This window comes from Sus scrofa, chromosome 14, assembly GCF_000003025.6.
Source record: "Sus scrofa isolate TJ Tabasco breed Duroc chromosome 14, Sscrofa11.1, whole genome shotgun sequence".
Lineage (NCBI taxonomy): Eukaryota > Metazoa > Chordata > Mammalia > Artiodactyla > Suidae > Sus > Sus scrofa.
The window spans coordinates 102442003-102463403 of record NC_010456.5 but is presented as its reverse complement, the minus strand read 5'-3'; the positions used below and the strand labels follow the sequence as shown (position 1 = coordinate 102463403).

At 40.0% G+C, this 21401-nt stretch overlaps 1 protein-coding gene across 4 annotated transcripts in view; it reads left to right on the top strand.

The window, feature by feature from the left end:
- HTR7 (5-hydroxytryptamine receptor 7) overlaps positions 1–20092 on the top strand; it is a 105583-nt gene extending 85491 nt beyond the window's left edge. Inside the window, exons 2-4 of one of the 4 annotated variants that reach the window (XR_001301123.2) lie at positions 8901–9659; positions 19009–19118; positions 19507–20092. Coding sequence is in view for 3 of the 4 variants with exons in the window: in XM_021072106.1 (XP_020927765.1) it covers positions 8901–9659; positions 19009–19060 (811 nt within the window). In the remaining variant the exon portion in view is untranslated. 4 annotated transcript variants of the gene reach the window in all.

Genomic DNA, 21401 nt, shown 5'->3' with positions numbered 1-21401 from the left:
AAATAAAAGAAAATATGGTTGATTTACAGTATTGTGTCAATTTCTGCTGTACAGCATAGTGACCCAGTCATACAAATATATACATTCTTTTTCCCATACTATGGAGGACTGTTCTTTATTCTGAATTCTCATTCAGTGTCCTGTATCAGAGCACATTCCACCAAGCTAAGGGTTACCCCTCTGGCCCTTGGTATATCCCAGTTTAGCCTATGTCCTAAAAGATAGCAAATTACTGTGGCCCTTATTATTACCTTTGCTGAGAGGGTATGTTGGGGCTTCTGTTCTTGATGGTTTTTCATTGCATTTCCTTAGGTTAGCTTCTAACCACCTCGGTTTGCTTCTCTTTGAATAGGAGGATACTAGTCAGAATTTTAAGGATTTTATTCACTTACCCTCTTTCTTCAGTATTACTTCTCAAGGTGAAGTGGGATTAGGAGCCACAGAATTCTCTTCCTGAAATCTTTGAACTTTTTATTTAACCAAAGTTTTATGTCATTCCTTTATTTTGTTGTTATTGGTAAATTCTGGGATTACTCTTTGCCTTTCCATTTCTCTTTCTCTGAGTGAGAAAAATTCTTTGGTAGGAAAAATCAGAGTCTACTGAAGTTCAGATAAAATTGAAATAATTAACACCAGGTAAAATGTAAGGGTCACTACTGTTCTCCTACCTTGTTGCTTTTCATGACTTTCTGTATTTAATCTGAAAAAAATGATAGTTTTTAATAAGCATAAAGAGTTTTATATAGTAGGTGGCTAAAAAAACCCTCAAGTTGGCAATAAGAGAACCCTTATGGTTTTGCATTAATAACAGAAAAATTCAGCAGAAAACCATTGCCTTATGATCTCACTGAATGCTTGTCTCAACTTGAGTAGTAGCAAATAGGTCTTTGTTGACCTTCCTGGGGGGGAGGGGGATATTTTCTGTATCCTTAGCTTCTGTTACTACCAAATATCTGTGGTAGGTAGGCAGAGTTCAAGGATGGCCCCATGTGCATGCCTGGTATATTTCCCTCCCCTAGAATGTCAGTGGGCCTGGTCTAATCAGGTGATTCTTTTTCAAAGAGGGTCTAAAGAGCAGAGAGGTTGAGAGCTGCAGCAGATGCTCTCCTGCTGTACCTGAAGATGCAGCCTCTGTGATTTCTACAGCTACATGGAAAATGAATTCTGCCAACAAATGTGAGTGCACTTGGAAGAGTACTCTGAACCTCATAGGACATTGCAGCCCTGGCCAACACCTTGGTTTCAGGTTGGTTGAGCTGTGTCCAGACTCTGCGCCTACAGAACTGTGAGAATACCAGTAGAATTGGGGTTAAGTCATTAAATTGTAATTACGGAGCAACAGTTAATGAATATTTTTAAAGTATTTTTAGGTTTAAGTGATAGGCTTTATTTTAATTAAGTCTGAATCTCTCCCGAAAGGGAAACTCTCATTTCTTATTTTCTAATTTACTTTTTCAAAGAGGAAGGCTTTGTTATGTGCTTTCCAAATTTTGTCAACTTTTGTTGCTTTTTCCCCTCCCCCTCTCCTCTGCTCACTTTTCTTCCTCAATTCTGAAGTCAGAATGGGCAATTTAGATTGTTTACAGATTCTCAAGCTAAGTACAGCTTGGACACAGTGATGAGAATGGTTTAAAAGTATAGTGGAATCCTATTTTAAACACGGTCTTAGAGGACAGGTCAACATCTAACTTAATGGCAAATGGTACAAGTCCATTGTGTTTCTAAAAATGTAATCTAAAAAATTAATCTTATTAATGTAGATTCCAAACACTGCAGAGATAATAACTGCACATATCACTTAATTCCTTCAAAATGAATGTATGTACACACCCAGATAAAGTAGGACATTTACAGAACATGCCCTCTCCCTGTAAGGTAAGGACTCTTCTGGTTTCCATCCCCTTAGGTTAGTTTTGCCTGTTTTTGGACATTGTGTTTTCTTTTGGTTTTGGACTACTTCAGCTCATTGTTATTTTCTGAGACTCATTCATGTTGATGTAGTGAACAGTAGTTGGTTCATTCTTGTTATTTTATAGAATTCATTGTGTAAATATAACACAATTTAGAATTGTACTTATGTAATTTTACTTATTTTATTCTTGTAGACTGGGTTAGTTTTATATGGGGTTATTACCACTAGTGCTGCTTTGAACATCATTATATGTGTATTTTGAAGAATGTTTACTGTATACTTAGAAGAATTACTAGGTCATAGAAAAAAAATGCATACATATATGGGATTTTCCCCAGCTTTAGTAGATGTTTAAGAAATGGTTTCCCAAAGTTACCTCATCAACTTACACTCCCCTCATCAAGGCATGACAATTACCATTGTTCCATATCTTCACAAGACACTTGGCATTATAATTTATTATTCTTATTATCATTAACATCATCATTATTTGTAATTGTAACTATTCTAATGCTTGTTGGTATATCTCAGTGTGCTTTTAAGTTGCATTTCCCTCATGACTCATGATGTTTAACACCTTTTCATGTGTTTATTGAAGACCAGTAATTTTCACACTTTGGGTCATGTTCCATTATTGGATCATGAAATCAAGTTAGTGCATTAAGATCAGAATTTTAAAAGTCTAAAGTAGAATAACATTTTGTAGAAGACAGTGAATTATAAGCTATAACAGTAAGTATGGTATTGTAAAACTTGTTTCAGTTTCATATATATAAATATATGCATCTATATCTATGTCTCTTCGTAGATGTACACACATATGTACACATCAATTTCTTATTTGTATGCATAAATGTTTATGAGTGACTTGAAAATATATTTCTTTTTCTGAAAAATATTTATTCTTATCTCTTATTGTCAGAAAGGTTTACAAACCCTTTTGGGTATTATGCATTTAAAAAAATCCACAGCTTGATTAAGATATAAAAACTATGCTTACCTCATTTGCATTTAGTGCAGTCCTGACAGAACTAATAGCTAAAACAATGAAAATATGATTCATGATGATTTTGTTAGGCCAAACTGGAAGTACACCATTAAGATGAACTATATAAAGTAAAAGTAAAGTCCTCCATACCATAAGTTTAAAGTCTTTGTAACTAAATGAGGGAAAGTTACTCTGAAAGAACATGGGATAAAGAACCAGAACCATTGGTCCTAAATAGAGCCCTGAGTCTCCAGATCCTGTGAGAGAATCTGTGGATATTGGCTCAGGAGTCTGTATATTTCTAAAGCTTCTTGGTGATCCTAGCAATCTGATAATCCGGGGAAGCACTGATGCAGGCTGGAGATGGCAGTGAATTTCACCTAGTATAAGAGAGGAGGTCTCATGGAAGAGGCATTCTAAGAGTGCAAACCTTTTTTAAGCCCAACATTCCAAAAAACACTGTATTTCAAAGTAATTCTACCAAGTTTCCTTTACCCTGTAAATTATTATCCTATAGCAACAAAACTCAGGAGAACCCATTTAATTAAAGAGCCATTATCTTAAATTTTATATAGTTAGAATGGAAGACAGGCAGCAGAGTTAATTTGCTTTCTAATCCCTCTCAATGTAGATTATAACTCCCTAATCTGCTTTTTCTCTAACCCCCTACATTAATGGAACCCCTAATGTGAGTTGCATACATTTCTCAATTATATAATACTTTGGTGCCTTTGTCTCTGAGATTTACTGTACTTTCACATTTGTTTGCATTGTAAAGTTAAATTCTAAAGGCTTTATAAGCACCCTGCTTTCTAATTAACAGTGAGCATAATATGTTAGTGTAACAAATGTTAACTATGCATATTAGGGAATATTCAGAATCAGTCTAGGTTGCACCCCCTCCACCCCACCCCCTGCTTCCTCAAAGGTAAGATTTATTCTATATAAGATTGAGGAGAATGAATTTATAATTTGGACAAACACTTCCCTGAATACCAATATTTCTTTATATAGTAATTCTGGGATTTTGAATGCCAATGAGTTCTCTTTTTTCTTTGTGTGAACTTATGAATGTAATAAAACACTTCAGAAAAGCCAATCAAATAAAACTATCTAAGATTTAATTACCAGCTTTTTAAAGATTTTATGAACCAGAGCATCTCTATTGCCAAAATCACTTATGTGACTTAGGAATCACAGAATGCTCTTAAATCTTTTGTTTTGGCTTTTAAAAAATTATATACAGTTAAAAAATTAAGCATAAATAAGAGGAAAATTTAAAACTAATAAAATCTCTAATATATATATATATATGGCTATTTTGTTAGTATTTTGGTAGATATTCTTCTAGACTTCTCAGTATCTATACATGCACATGCACACACACTCATACAAACACCTACTTTTATATAAATAGATTAATACAATATATAATATTCTTTTACTTATTCTTTAGGGCTAGTCATTGTTTTCTATCCACTTTGTGGTTGGGTTGTTTTCATATCAATAAGTAGATATATGTACATCACAGTTTTTAATGGTTACATGATACATACACTAAGCTTTAATCTATTGATAGATATTTATATTGCATATTTTCCTCTATTATATGTCTATGCACATTAATCATTTAATAGCTGTACAATTATATTCTTAAGACAAATTCCTAGAAGTCTTATTGCTGAACCAAAAGGCAAATGTTGATGTATACTCACTACCGAACTGCTCCTCAAAACTGTTGTCTCGGTTGAAACTCCAGCTAGCAAAATGATAGAGCACTTGTTTTTTTTTTTTCATTTTCCCAGTATTGGATTTTGTCTTTTTTTTTTTTTTTTTGTCTTTTTTGCCTTTTCTAGGGCCGCTCCCAAAGCATATGGAGGTTCCCAGGCTAGGAGTCTAATTGGAGCCGTAGCCACCGGCCTACTCCAGAGCCACAGCAACTCGGGATCCGAGCCACGTCTGCAACCTACACCACAGCTCATGGCAACGCTGGGTCCTTAACCCACTGAGCAAGGCCAGGGACCGAACCCACAACCTCATGGTTCCTAGTTGGATTCGTTAACCACTGCGCCACAATGGGAACTCCAGGATTTTGTCTTCTTAAAAATTGATAAATGACCCCAAATTCTGTCATTTTAAAATTTGCATATATGCAATTATTAATGAGGTCATACATATTTCCAAGTGCTTATTGGATATTCTTATTCCATCTTTGCTTAATTGCTTCACCATTTCTAATGAGTTGGTTGTCTTTTTTCAATGAACCTGTAAGAGCTCTGTGAATATTAAGGTATTCTTATTTGGACTGCAGGTTTATCATTTGACTTCTTATTCTGTACATAGTGATTTTGAAATTAAATGTCCTTTATTTATTTACTTTTTTGTGTGTATAAAATTTTTGTCAAAAATTTATTAATATATCATTTTCTAATTTGAAGATTTTGTATCATGGCTAATAATGACCTTTGGCAGAATTGTAGAAATACCTGTATTTCCTCATAGTAGTCTTAGGGTTTAATTTTTTCACATGATCATCTTTGATCCACCTGGGATTTATTTTTGAATAAGGAGAAAGGTAAGTCAGATCTACTTTTACCTCAATTGCTAGCCAGTTGTCAGACTTCATGAATATCTAATTTTTCAATCTCATTTAAAAATGACTTACTTTCTGATATTAACTTCTCTTATATATATTTGAATCTACTTTCTATCTATTTTGTTCTATTGATTGGGCCATTTCTGAATAATTGTTATTGAATTTTTATTTCCGTGACTTTATACTATTTTTGGGTTTTTGCTTTACCCATATGATGAACTTAATCACATGCATAATTCAATGCTAGGGTTTTCAATTAGAGTTATATAATATCTTTAGATTAATTGAGGGGAAATTAGCACTTTTATAAAACTGGGTTTTCTTATTAAATTTTTTATCATGGATTCAGCCCTTCTCTCAGATCTCTCTGTAGCATTTTATCTTTTCTTCATATGGGCCCTGGCCATTTTAAAAGATATTTCTAGATATTTAATTTTTTGATTGTTGCAATGAATGAAATTATCTCCTTCCACGACATTTTCTGAGTGTTGTTTTTTAAAAAGCTGTTGACTTTATTTAATTTCCAGACACTTTAATGAGCACTCATTTTTTTTTTTAAATCACCTTTTGGTTGATCTTAGCCCTCAAAAGTCTCACCAAGTGGTAACCAGGAGACTAAAGAAGAAAATATAACTCCTTTACTGTAGGACATTACTTGAGACCTCAGAGAATTGAGCCTAAAATAGGAAAATTTATGGAATGCAGTTTGTACATCCAGGAAGGGCTGAGTAGGGCCCAGCCCTCATCACTGAAATGTGATATGTCAGACTAAATATATTAGAATGAAAAAGTATGCTGTTCTTATGAGATTATTTCATATTCTGAGATGTCCTTTGGTACTCAATTAATTAATCTTTCAGGATTAATCTTTGTGGATTCGATATTACTTATGTGAGCAAGAGCGAGGCTAGATTTAATCAAGCCTAAATATATAAGTCCCTGTTTAAGTAATGAAAATGTGAAGGATGGAAGGGAAAACTGATGTCCTAAAGAATTGGAGTTTACCAGATTGTGAGTTCCAGGCTTGCTAATTTTTTGCATAACCCCAAAAATACAATATGATTTCTTTTCTTGTCATGAGTAATCCTCCTTCCTGCTCCTTCCAAACATCTATTGCTTTAACTACCCACCATCCCAACCCCCCAATAAGTAGGTATAAGATGGTCTGATAATGCCATCTGGTGGCCACCTAGGAAACTATATGAACTGATCTCTTGTTGGGCCTCCCACCTGGGTTGGACAACATCCTGGAAGCCAGATCCAGGCTTGGGGACAAGCAGTTTATGCCTGTGGCTGCAGGCAAAGGGAGAAGATGATCAAAGTCCAAGTCCTGGCAGAGGCTGCCTGGGGAAGCTGGGAAGGCACCACAGGAGCTGATAGACAGCAAAGACTAGGTCCAAAAAGGGAGGTCTGAAAAGGAGTTCCAGCGGGAAAAATTTGGAGAGCTCTTGAACCAAAAGCAAAGAAAGGGAGCCTTCCCTGCCTTCCCCTGCTCCCCCCACCCCCACCTTAAGTATAATATCTACATTCAGCCTCAGGGCAGGGATCAGCTTGTTTGTGAACTTTCAGTCAAGTCTAACATTTTTCTTCAGGGGGTTCCTTATCCACCTTTTTATTTTCCCCCTAAAAATATTCTTCCCTAAAAATAATTTCAGACAATTCCACACAAGGCCAAGTCTATTTCACACTTCCCTTCTCTCATTCTTTCCCCTCTTCCTTCCTTGCTCCCTTCTTCCCACCTCCTTTTCAGCTCTTATTCTTGAGCTCTCAGGAAAACCTCCCTGTTTCTCATTCTTCTTTCTATTTGGGAGCCAAAGCATAGCCCTAATTACAGCTGAAAAACCTAGCGATGCTACTTGTGGGTCAGCTTTCTCAAAGACAAGGGAAGGCAGAGGTGAAATGAAGAGCTGGTACCATTGAGACCTGCATCCATGGGAGGGATCAGGAGTTCCTTCCACATCATTGTGAGGCTGTCTTCCCATCCACCTCCTGTGTGATTTCCCCAGATGCTGCATTCAAGATTTTTGGGTCTTTTATTCACTGCCATATCCCTAACATTTAAAACAGCATCTGGCATATAGAAAGAGCTCTATTGATATTTGTTGAAGGAGTGAATGAATATTCTTGATGAATAAGCAAATCTGGCTTATTCTTTTTCTTTTTTTAACTATATTTCAATTTTGCCTTGTTGTAAGTGTTGCCTTGATGCTAATTTTCATTGTGAAAGCATGATTTGCAACTTTTGTGGAATAATTTAAGCCTGATGTCTGAGGGTATTTAAAGCACAAAATAATAATTACTTTTTAAAATTCCGACCTACCAAGTGACTGACTTTCAGAAAATAAGGTGTCTTAGTAAGGTGGGCATTCTCTACCTTTCTTCTCACGTTTCAAGAGTGTCTTTTATGTACATAAATGGAGTAAATAGTCAGCAAAATGGCCAGCCTTTACATGGCTTGGCTTCTCAAATGCTCTTTAAATCTTCCCCCAAAATAAAAGCTAAGACCATTAAACACAGAGAAAAAAAAAATTTGGAAAGCTGTGAACTACTAAGCATTTGGCAGACCATCTTGCTGAATACGTTTTCTCTGTTTGCTGAGTCTTTTTGCATTATAAACCCTTGATAACAGAGACAGAGAAATATTTATTCTCTATATAGAACCAAGCTCAGAGGAAATGCTGGGTTTGCCTAATCTTTTTGAGAATTGTGCCCTTCCTTGTGATCCTCCTTAGAACTAGAGAAAGGAGGCAGGCTGTTTTTATTTTATAGCTCATTCCTCGGAAATTACCCTTGGGTAAGAACTTTCTGGGAATAAAAAAAGGATCACTTGCTACTTTCCATTCAAAACGCTAGGATTTCTTATCTCTGTGATCTTAAAGAAGTGCCTTCACTTTGGTGTAAAGGGGAAGTTGAAATGAATTAGGAGCTGGCCAGATAACAGAGGAGATCCGTGGGTGTGTCATATCCGAGTATGGCAGGCCTTGGTACAACTGAGGATGTGTCACAGCATCCCACATCAGGCTTGACATCTTGTTCCTGGCTGATTTCGGTGATAGTGGTGGTAGTGGGGGATGGGTATATACGAACTCTTCAGCTCCTTGACTGCGGTGGACTGTGAGAAGCTACAAGGTATGAAGAGAGCGGGGACTGGCATTACAGGCAGAGAGGGCTCGCAGGTTGAATGCTGGCAGTGCCTTTGGCTGACTGTGTGACCCGGAATAAAATAGGTAACCTCTCCGAGCCTTAGTCCGCCGTTTTGCAAAACAGGAAGATGATGCCTAGCTAGAACGGCTGGAGAGGAAGGGAGCTACTAGGTATATAGCCCAGCCCCCGGCTGGTGGGACTTCTCAGCTGATCGGGTGTGCTTATGGCGGTCACGTGTTCTCTGTCCTTTTCTCTCCCAGGTACCTTGGGATCACGAGGCCGCTGACGTACCCCGTCAGGCAGAATGGCAAGTGCATGGCTAAGATGATCCTCTCTGTCTGGCTTCTCTCCGCCTCCATCACTTTGCCGCCGCTCTTCGGCTGGGCGCAGAACGTAAATGACGACAAGGTGTGCTTGATCAGCCAGGATTTTGGCTACACGATCTACTCCACGGCAGTGGCGTTCTACATCCCCATGTCCGTCATGCTTTTCATGTACTACCAGATTTACAAGGCCGCCAGGAAGAGCGCCGCCAAACACAAGTTCCCAGGCTTCCCTCGCCCGGAGGAGCCCGACAGCGTCATTTCACTGAATGGCATGGTGAAGCTCCAGAAGGAGGTGGAGGAGTGTGCGAACCTTTCGAGACTCCTCAAACACGAGAGGAAAAACATCTCCATCTTTAAGAGGGAACAGAAAGCAGCCACCACCTTGGGGATCATTGTCGGGGCCTTCACCGTGTGCTGGCTGCCGTTTTTCCTCCTCTCGACGGCCAGACCCTTCATCTGTGGCACTGCGTGCAGCTGCATCCCGCTGTGGGTGGAGAGGACATTTCTGTGGCTGGGCTATGCAAACTCTCTCATTAACCCCTTTATATATGCCTTCTTCAACCGGGACCTGAGGACCACCTACCGCAGCCTGCTCCAGTGCCAGTACCGGAATATCAACCGGAAGCTCTCGGCTGCAGGCATGCACGAGGCCCTGAAGCTTGCTGAGAGGCCCGAGAGACCTGAGCTTGTGCTGTAAGGTCATTTATCACTATTTTCCTTCTATCCCCCCCAACCCTTTCATGGAACTTCTTTTTGAAGCTGCTCACAGAAAGCTTCCTGAATCAGTAGCAAGCTTATTTTCTACTAACCGTGTCTACAGATTTGAATTCAGAATACTGTAGACTCTAGTCTTCCACCCAGTAGAATTCTGAAAGCCAAAGATGGGCATTTAGCTGGATTGGAAGAGAAGACTGATTTACTTATGCATTGTGATCGATGTCACTGGTGACAAGGAAGGTCAGGATTTTGCATCCTTTCTCCATAAATAACACCCAAATTAAGTCCATATAGCTCCAATTCTTGTAACACTTTCATTTTAGTTGCCATTACTCTTATATCCAGTAAAACTTTTTTTTTTTTTTGATGGCCTCATCCTTCACCAATTAATTCTTCTTTTGAGAAAGGAAGCAGATTCGCATGGGCAGGAAGCAGCTTGGGGCAAAGGGCAGTGTTTTAGTCTAGGAAGATGTCAGGATGGCACAAAATCTTGAAAGCTGTAGAGTTTTCAGAAAGTGCCGGCCATCATCTTTAGGAGTTATGAGTTTTTAGAGTTGTTGAGTGTGTCTAGGAAGCATTAGTGACTTTCTGGGAAGCAGTTGCAGTAAGATGTTGGGATCTGAAAAAGGATCACAAAGGGCCAGTGTTGGAAGAAGTCCCTGTGTCGGTCAGCAGGTTAAATATCAGGGAGGAAACTATGTCTTTGTCAAATTTCTGTCTTCAGAATCGAGTACTGACACACAATAGATAACAAAAGTAATCACTTCTAGCAATTATTAAATACCTACTACATACTAACATGGTGTATAGCATTCTGCCTATAGAGTAGGTGCTTCTGGCATCCTCAGTTTTCATAAGAATAACTGAGGCTTGGGGACCTAGAGTAACTTACCTAAGATCACTAGCCCCTAAATGCTAAATATGGTTTGAATCACCCCAGTGTATATGCTCTTAACCATCATGCAACACTGATGTCAGATGATTTCAGTCTGCAGCAGTAAAGAGCCATTGAATGTTTTAAGCTGGGGATTTGAGCCATCAGCTGTCTAAGAAGACATTTAGAAAAACCTATTAATAGAAGTAAGTTAATTAGACTTACTGCAGCTTTGGAGGACACTTCCTTGACAGACTCTTGGTAGTTTCTCGGATGGAGGAAATAAGCAAAGGATATTGACGGAGTTTTAGGGCTTGAGCTGGGTCATATTAAGGTAGGTAACTGGGCAGAGTTCATGACATAATAGCTTTGGATTGGTGAGTACAGCTAAATGAGGACTTGGAAGCCGGTATTAATGAGCAAGCTATTAGTCTTGATAAGTAAGCTAGATTAGTTGGTGTGCAGTCTTATCTTTTGGAAGCAAAGTACTTCCTAGAACAAGTACTGGGTTATTTTGCTTAGCCCCAGAGTTGTTTAGCACGGAAACAGGAAAGCATGTTGGTCTCAGTCCTAGGAGTAACCTTCTGAGAGATTTTTTTTTTTAATTGTTATTTCCCCCAACACACTTTTTTTTCCCCCCACTGTACAGCATGGGGACCCAGTTACACATAGATGTATACATAATTTTTTCTCCCATTGTCGTGCTCCGTTGTAGGTATCTAGGCATAGTTCTTGGTGAGATATGTGTTTGAAGAAAGTTTCTCTGGCAACAGTGAAAAAGGCAGATAACATAGAAAGACAGGTGGCAGGGGTCCAGTTAAGCAGTCAGTGTAGAAACTAGGAAAGAACCATTGAGGCCCTGAACTAGAAATAGAAAATACCACTGTGATTTTTTTTTGCCTCCTACCCAAAGAACTTGAGAATAATCTTATTAATTATTTTAGCTAATAATTCACACATGATTCAGGTAGTTCATAAAGTGCTAATTTTTCAGATGTCACACAACAGCTTTTCCAGTTTAACATAATTGTCACTCACATTTATTGATGATTCACTCTCAGGTCCTATGCTGAGTACTCTAGTGAATTATGTCACTTCATCCTTAATACTGTATGAGAGGTTGGTTTCCTTCATCTCCATTCTGTTGGGGAGGTCAGATAATTTTTTCAAAGTCATATATATAGGGAGCTAAATTTGAGCCCAGGAAATCTATGTTCAGATACTTTTAACTACCATGCCCTCTGTCTTTAATAAAAGTAAATCAGCTAGCATAACATCCAAGGATACTTGCCTCTGTGTCTTTAGCTAGTGTGGAGTCTTGGGTGTTATTTTCCTGTTAATATAACACAGGGGTCAGCAAACTTTCACTATGAAGGACCAGATAGTAAATATTTTAGGCTTTGCTAGCTATACAGTCTCCACTGAAACTACTTATGTCTGCCTTTGTTGTGCGAAAGCAGTCCTAGACACTAGGAACCAAAGAAGTATGGTGGTGTACCCATAAAACTTTATTTGCAAAAACAGGTGGCTGGCTGAATTTGGCCCACAGGTCATAGTTTGCTGTTCCCTGGCCTCAGAAAATGACTATTTCATCATTGCATCTCTGTTTGAATTTATGATTATTGATTTTTATTTATACTTACAGAATGTTATCATTTGGGATGATTGGCCTAAATATTCATTAAATTTAAGAAATTTATAATTAAAAAGTTAGAATAGCTGCTAGTTAAAAATTCTAGGAGTTGCCATTGTGGCTCAGCTGGTTAAGAACCCAACTAGTATATGTGAGGATATGGGTTTGATCCTTGGCTCGGCTTAGTGAGTTAAGGATCCAGCATTGCTACAAGCTGCAATGTAGGTGGCAGATGCAGCTCAGATCTGGCATTGCTGTGGCTGTGGCATAGGCCATCAGCTGCAATTCAGATTTGATCCCTAGCCTGGGAACGTCCATATGTCTCAGGTGTGGCCCTAAAAAAAAAAAAAAAATTCTATACAGGCAGCTTTCTTCTCAGTTCCAATGTGGGAAGAGTTCCTTTTAAATTATTGTTTATAACTATGTTGTGCATTGAGAAGGATCCAGAAAACACATGCTGTCTCTCCTGCCTTAGTACACGTATTTCTATTGAAGACTGTACGCAAACACACACACATGCTCATTCATTCTTTTCATGTTGAGAGCAAAGGAAAAGTGGAGACAGGGAAAACTATAGGATTCCAAGGAGAGGAAAGTGACAGCATTTTCTCTAACCATATCAGGGGAGACTCCCTGAAGGATGTGGGCTTGAGTATGTCTATGAAGTTCAAAGCATTTATGACTAAAGGAGAGTAGGATTGGCATTCCACATGAAGGAGAGATTTTATACAGAGGCACCATTGTGGGACCTCATGCAAAGGCCAGGCTGTCTGGAGATATGCATTGTTTTAAGGCAGATTCAGAGATCAAAATGGAAAGGTTGAATGGGATTAAATTATGAAAGATCTTCCATTTCAGCTCCCGGAATTGGGGATTTTAGTGTAGACGGGTAATTCTCAACCAGGGTTTATTTTGCCCCTAGGAGCCATTGGACAATGTCTGAAGACATTTTTGGTTGTCACAGCTGGGGAAAGGGAAGACCTTGGCGTCTAGTGGGTAGAGGGTGAGGATGCTACTAAACATCCTGCAGGACATAGGCAGCCCCCACAGCAAAGAATTACCCACCCCCAAATAGTGCTGAGGTTGAGAAAACCTAACGTGGGCAGAAGTACACAGTAGGAGAATGAAATCACCAAAGCCACAAAGACTTATTTAGTGGCATCATGTGGAATGAATTAGAAGGTAGAGGCTGGAAGGAAGGCGTCTCTTCATTGGCTTGTGTTCTCCAGAAACACTGGAGAGCCTTTTGTGTACAAGCCATGGTGTTAGGCATGGCAGGGATGGAAAGACAAAGAAGTGACCGTCCTTCCCTCTGGAAGCTCACCGTGGGTTGGGGTAGCTGTAGACATACTAGTGGTGTCTAGTAAAAGACTGATAAATTTTTACTAAGTGGTCCATACCCTGCAAATTGCATTCAAGTAAACACCAGTTGGATAGCCCCAAAGCAATCATAACTCTGCGAGAGGCTCTGGAAAAAGTATGTGGCATCCAGTCCATAGCTCACAGCAAACCTTCTTAGAACCCTTTGCGCCGCCCCTGCCCAATCTTTCTAACACCTAGCTTCTTTGTCCAACGTAAAGACTTGGAGCTGCTCCCTCTAGTCTCTCTAGCCCTTTTCTACCCCTCTGGCAGCTTGGGCCCTAGTCTCTTTTACTTTTGCCCCTAACTCCACCTTCTTGGTTCTTTTTTTTTTCCCCCTCATATGCAGTAGTTTTCCTCCTTCCTTGTGCAAACAGTCTATTAGATTATGTATTGCTCCTTCCCAATGTTTCCCCATTTTCTTGATCAGCATAACAAGAGGCTCAGGAGTCTGGCAGACACTCAGGAGTCTTCCTAGGGTAGGGAGTAAAGAGAGGGAAAAGACTCTATGAAGACTTCACTGGTATTATAATTTACTACTCTAAATTATAATCTTTTTTTTTTTTTTGTCTTTTTTTTTTTTGCCATTTCTTGGGCCGCTCTCGCGGCATATGGAGGTTCCCAGGCTAGGGGTTGAATCAGATCTGTAGCTGCCGGCCTACGCCAGAGCCACAGCATCTCGGGATCCAAGCTGCATCTGTGACCTACACCACAGCACTCGGCAACGCCGGATTGTTAACCCACTGAGCAAGAGCAGGGATCGAACCCACAACCTCATGGTTCCTAGTCGGATTCGTTAACCACTGCGCCACGACGGGAACTCCTCTAAATTATAATCTTTGGCACCTCTTCAAGAGCATTCAAATACTGGTAATATAAAACTAAATATGAAAGTATTATAGGAGCAGGTTTTTTTTTTTTTTAATTTGATGACATTATTTATGGATTTGCTTTGAATCATCATAAGTGGCTTTTAAGTGTCATGTTTGTTCTTCAACACCACTATTGTGAACAGAATTGAACAGCAGTTTATAAAATACTCCCATAGAAAAGAATTTCCTGAATTTTTTTTTTTTTTTACAGTTTGGGGTTGAGTTTTATTTACAGTCCCCCCCAGAGCCCTCTCAGCACTGGCCTATGGCCCTAGACCTCAAATAAATATTAATTCAGAACTTGAAAAATGCATTAGTGGCAAACTGCAATTACTGAAATTGTTTTGAAGTAGCTCTGCCTTCCCCTCTCCCTTCTCCTCAGAGAACTTCTTCTAATCCCTGTCAGTTACAATGGTGACTTTTAATGGAGCAACCTTGGGCTCCTGCCATGAATTCTGTCAGTGTGCCACTCCTTGGTTTGTACTGAAGCTTTGGGGTTCAGGATGATTCTACCTTTTTCTTTGTGGAAACCAGTGATTAAAAAGATAAGATAAAATGGGTCCCAGTGGAAATTTGGAAGAAGCATTATGGCCCCTGAAATCGTTGGTATCTGTGGTGGGATTTTGTCTTAAAGAAACAGCCTCAAATTTGGCTATTTCATAGATTTTCTTTCCCCAGAGTAGTATTTTCCTCATCATTAATAAGCTGAAATTCAGCACTTTTTTTTTTTAATCAAATCACCAACTAGTACTAATAATAGCTCATTTGCTTCATGCTTTGTAGTTGCCTACATTTTTTAAACTTTTTTTTTCAGGGCCGCACCTGCGGCATATGGAAGTTCCCAGGTTAAGGGTTGAATTGGAGCAGCAGCAGCCAGCTTACACCACAGCCATAGCAATTCAGGATCCTAGCTGCATCTAAAACCTACACCACAGCTCATGGCAATGCCAGATCCTTAACCCACTGAACAAAACCAGAGATCGAACCTGCATCCTCATGGATACTAATCAGGTTTATAGCCCACTGAGTCACAATGGGAACTCCATTAATTGCCTATATATTAACTTTGCAATGTCTCTTTAAAGTAGGAAAGGCAGGTGATTAAACTAATCTTGGTTTTTCTCATGTTTTTGTGTTTTCTTGGTAGAAAATAAATATACATAGCATGCAAGAAAATCAGGTAGTACAGACATATCTACAAGGAAAATAAGCCTCAGATAGATGTCTTAGGAAGAAAATACCGCAGCTGGAAATCATGAAGGAGGTGATGTTTGGGTTGGTTCTTGAATAAAGAGTAGGATTAAGGGATGGAAGGGTTAGAGGTAGGTTTGGGGCTACTCAAGGCAGAGGGCGCAGTGTGGACAGAGGTTCACAGACATGGCTGGAGGTAGATAAAGAACCTGGGGCATGTCTTCAGTAGGACCTGGAAGCTGTGTAGATTGGGATGAGCTTGGAGGGCAGATGGGCAGAGTGGGTGGGGTGGAGCGATGAAGCCTTTGGGTCAGAGTGAGACAAGGTCTTCGGTAGAAATAGAGGTTCACAATAGGAGAAGGGAAATGGGTAGGAGACTGATGTCAAAGTGTGGTCTCCTGTCAGGAGGGCCCGCCCCAGAAGGGTGTTGAGACTAGGAAAGAGGCCAAGGATATATGGATGTTTGGAGGTTGCCTAGCAGGTGAGGAAAGGGTGACTTCAGAGATGGTGCCTGAGCCTGGAGGGATTCAGTAAAGTTCATGAGCTGATGTGAGTGACAGAGGAAGTGCAGTCTTTCCCCCGTGGGGAGACGAGGCAGAGGCCCAGGCTAAGAATAAGTGTGGAGCCCCACTCGAGGGGACACAGCCTATTTCTAGTGCCTGCTCCTGGGTACCCAGCAGCCTGGAGGCACCGGTCTGAGCCTGAGCACCATGCTTCTCAGGCACCATTGTGTGAGGTGAGGAATAAAGCGAGAGATGATGTCATGGAGAAAGGGATCCTGTCACCAGGAAAATCCATCCTTGAGTCTTGACAGCCAAGGGAAAGGGGCGTTTTCAATGGGATGCAGCGGTTGAGGCCCTGGAACCTCTTAGACCTGGCTCTCAGGCACACGGGTGTCCTGGGGAGGTCCAGAGTTAGGGGAGTGTGTGTGGAGAGGGCCTGTGGCTCCCCACCATGGAGGAGGGGACTTTTCCTCAGCTGGTGGCCAAGACTTGTCCATGATTCATGCCCCTGCTGTGAATCTGGGAGGAAGGGAGTGAGGAAGATGGGTCTCAGGGTTCTGCACACATGGCTACTGCAAAGGCATCCTCCTAGGTCTCAAGGGGAGACTTCTCATTGCAGTCATCCTTATGCTTTTTAAGTACCGCGAGTGCAGTAGTATTTTACAAGGATTATTGAGAGTAGAGCCATTTGGGGCCACAGCTGTGTTATAAAAGTGAATTTCTAAATGGGTTATTTGGAGCTGATTTGCAAATATATTAAGGCTTTGGCAACTTGTAGAAGTTATGAAATTTATGAAAAGAGCCATAGCACTTTTTCTTTCCCTTAGATGCTCATAACCCCTTAGAAACCACAAATAATTGCAGTTACTGAATGTTGTAAAAATTAAATCCACCCACAACAAAATGAAAACTCAAATTTACGGTTCTGCTAAATCATTTTCTTGCCTCCTCTCTCTCTCTCTCTCTCTCTCTCTCTTTCTCTGTCTCTGTCTTTCTCTCTTTATAGACAAAAGTCTGACTACTGTAGGAAAAAAAGTCATGATTCATGATCAAAAGTGGAATAATGGAGATGAAATAAACAAGGCAAGACCGAGGTGGAAACAGAATGAAACCATTTGCTGAGACTGCAGAATGGACTGCGGCTTCTGTCCTTTTTTGGGATAGCTGAAACGTGACCAGCAAAGTCTATCTGCTGTACAGTCTGTTGTGAGGGAGATGGTGGCCTCTCCTTTATTTCCCCATGGATCAGTGCTATTGGGCACACATGAAAATAGTTCTCAGTCTAAAACGTAGCCCTATCAGCTGGGTGGTAAGCAGACACGCAGAACTGGGTTCCAGAGAGGAAACAGTTTCTGGTGCTTTGCTTCTGTCCAAGTCTGTGCAAGTGAAGAAAGTCCCCATGCACACGCCCCATGCTTCCGAGTCCAGGCCTTGTGGGGAATAATCAGGAACCACTCCTGAGACAGGTGAATTTTGTTGCTGGACGGAAGGGTGTTTTCCCCAGCAAACTGCAGTGAGCATCGTGATGAATACATTGCATGTCCACGTTAGAAAACAGAACCCCATCATCTGCTAACACCAATGATCTCCCAGAGCAGTGTCTGTTCAAAGCTTCTGTCCAACAGTTTGGCTCTTTGGCAGGGTCTCTGAGACACGCCCACCAACGTACTTTCTGTTACCTCCCTTCTTGTTACGATATTAACTCAGGAATGGATCTCAGGATGGAGAGAGTCATAGAAACCTGAATGAAAGCTTTTCCTCGCACTCCCTCTTCTTCTGGGGGATCCTGGGAGGGGAGGGCAATTCCTCCTGTGAGGCATTCTCCCTGGATGAAGAACGAGGGCTACCTCAGCGCACTGTACATGCACGTGATTGTTGGCGCAGGACATTTGACTGTTGTTTACAGCCCATTGTAGTGGGGTCATGGGCTGGTCCCTCACTGCGAGTTTTGGGGGAAGAAGTATGGAAATGATGGGGATTCCGTGAAAGGCTGTGATGCTCCTAGAGATGGGACATTCACACGTTGATTCTCGTTGAGCAGCACTGCATTAACCTGAGTTGTGTGCATCAGAGGTCCCTGGGCCAGTGTTGGGAATGCTCCAGAACACCATCCTATTCCTTCAAGAGGGTTTGTTTTTGTGTATTCTGTATCTTCAGTCAAATGTGTGCCTGGACACTTCTGTTCTTCTCCCTCCCCCCTCCCCAAAGTGGTAAACATTAAGGGCTGGTAAGGACACAGAAAAAGGTCCCTTTGTAGATAGTATTTTTTTTTTTTTAAAGGATGCTATGTGATATGTTTGAGCTAAGGAGACAGAAAGAGAGTAGCTCAGAGAAGAGGACCTCTAAGGGGAGAGAATGAATGCAAACCTTCGTTTGATACAAGAGGACTGAAAGAGAATATTATTTTCCTACAAAATATGTAACTGTTCTCTCACAGGATAATGTGGAATTCCAACATGGATTATGGATTTCTTCCACCTTTCACTGACATTGCTTCCACAGGGAAGGGTCTGCCTTTCTGAGCGGAGGGGTGGGCCCTATCCTTTCCGACAAAGCTTGTACAAATTCCCGAACCGCAGATTTGCTAAAGTGACTGTATATACTTATATTCATAATTTAAATGATTAATTCTGGTCAGATAAATGTTGTTAAATTGGAAAATGTTTTATTACATTACATCAAATAAAGTTTATTTGTAGCTGTAATAAAGCAACTTAAGTAATGATTTTTAATTGAAGGTCTCATGTTATGAATGTCCTCACTCTGCGTAGAAGAGCAAACTTTACATATTTGCTGTGAGAATTCATTCATTTTGTAACTGTTTAAAAAAAATAATGACCATGCCTCCTTTGATTTGATTAATGAGAATTTATTTGACTCCTGCTACATTTAGTACTATGGACTTCGAGGGAACCAGGATGGGGAAAGCAAGTCCTTACTTTTAAGGAATTTGCCATCAAATAGAGAAGGCAGACACTGCTCAGCTTGTCACCATACAGTAAGGTAAGGGCTATAGTGCTTTTTAGGGAGTGACATGTTTCTTTCCTGTAATATGAGATGGGGCGGGAGTTCCTGTTGTGGTGCAGTGGAAACGAATCCAACTAGGAACCATGAGGTTGCAGGTTCCATCCCTGGCTTCGCTCAGTGGGTTAAGGATCTGGCATTGCCGTGAGCTTTGGTGTAGTTTGCAGATGCGGCTTGGATCCCACGTTGCTGTGTCTGTGGTATAGGCCAGCAGCTGTAGCTCCGATTCGACCCCTAGCCTGGGAACCTCCATATGCCACGGGTGTGGCCCTAAAAAGCAAAATAATAATAATAATAAAATAAGATGGGGCATTATGATTAATTGGATTGATTCGGGTTTTCATATGTGTTTAATTTTTTTCATCAGGAACTTAGTTATTCAAGTTGGCTCTTTATCCCGCCTGACTTGAACACCTGATCATTGAACTCTGCTTCATTCTGACTCCAGGGCCTGGACGCTGGACGCTGTGCTTCCCATGTATGGCAGCCAAAGGCAAGGAAAAGGTAGAAATTGAGAGAAAATGAGAAAAAATATCAAACAAATTATACTGTTTCACCTATGATATAACTCATGCCAAAGGTACAGCTTTGGTTGAAACTAAGAACTGGGAAAATCACTGAAATAAATGTCTTACCTGTATTTTATGACTATTCAGCAAGAATGACTATTATAATTAATCTCTCTTCTCACTCTAGGGTATCAGCTATCTCCTGGTAAGGCTGAATATTGGGAAATGATCTTGGGAAGTAACTTGTAAGAGATACCTTAAGGATGGTTGCCTTAGTGTTTAGTTTTATTCTGTAAATACTCAACAGGATCAATAGGAGGCACTCATAGAGTTCCTAGGTTTTCTGGAAACTGTTTCATAATTTTCTTTTATTTATTTATTTTTACAGCCACACCTGTGGCATATGGGAGTTCCTGGGGTAGGGGTTGAATTGGAGCTGTAGCTGCCAGCCTATGCCACAGCCATAGCAGTACCAGATCTGAGCCGCATCTGCGACGTACACAGCAGCTTGCAGCAATGCTGAATCCTTAACCCACTGAGCAAGGCCAGGGATCAAACCTGTATCCTCATGGGCACTATGTTGGGTTCTTAACCTACTGAGCCACAGCGGAACCTCCATAAATTCTTAAAGCAGGAGTTCCCATCTTAGCCCAGTGGAAATGAATCTGACTAAGAACCATGAGGTTGGGGTTCGATCTCTGGCCTCACTCAGTGGGTTAAGGATCTGGTGTTGCTGTGAGCTGTGATGTAGGTCGCAGATGCAGCTCGGATCTGGCATAGGCTGGCAGCAACAGCTCTGATTAGACCCCTAGCCTGGGAACTTCCATATGCTACAGGTGCAGCCCTAACAAAAAAAAAAAAAAAAAAAAAAAAAGACAAAAAGAAAATTTCTTAAAGCATTTTACTATGGTGTCATGTGCTTGATATGCCTGTATATGTTTTTGATGATCATATTTTCATGCAGTTTTATTAGATTCACTGATTACAGGCATAAGCTAAATAAATAAATAGAAAATTCAGGAAAATTTTCAAATAGTTTATACAAATATAATAATGTCTTAATTGCATCTGTAGATGATGGAAATTTTACTTTCAGCATTTTGATTGTCATTTTATGGATATAAACATTTAAAAATCCTTCATTTCTTTGTAAACAGTTCATTCCCCTTCCATCTGAGAACCTTCACATATGCTTTCTCCCTCTGTCTGGAATTTTCTTCCTGTTGTCATTTATTTACTGTGTGTCTTCATCATTGTTTAGTAATTCTTCAAAGGCGTGAGCCATGTCTGTTTTTTTCACCAATATGTTCATCACATAGCACCATGCTTGGAACACATATAGTAGGCAAATAATATATATTTCTTTTTTAATTGAAGTATAGTTGATTTACAATATCTTGTTAGTTTCGGATGTACAGCGAAGTGATTCAGTTATTTATATATATATATATATTTTCCAGATTATTTTCCATTGTAGGTTTTTATAAGATATTGACTATTATTCTGTTTCATAAAGTAAATCCTTGTTCTTTATCTATTTTATATACGGTAATTTTTATCTGTTGATCCCATATTCCAATTTATCCCTTTTCCTCCTCCCTTCCCCTTTGGTAATCATAAGTTTGTTTTCTATGCTTGTGAGTTTGTTTATGTTTTACAAATAGTTTCATTTGTATTATTTTTTAGATTCCATGTATAAGTGATGTCTTTCTTTATCTGCCTTACTTCACTTGGTATGATAATCTCTAGGTTC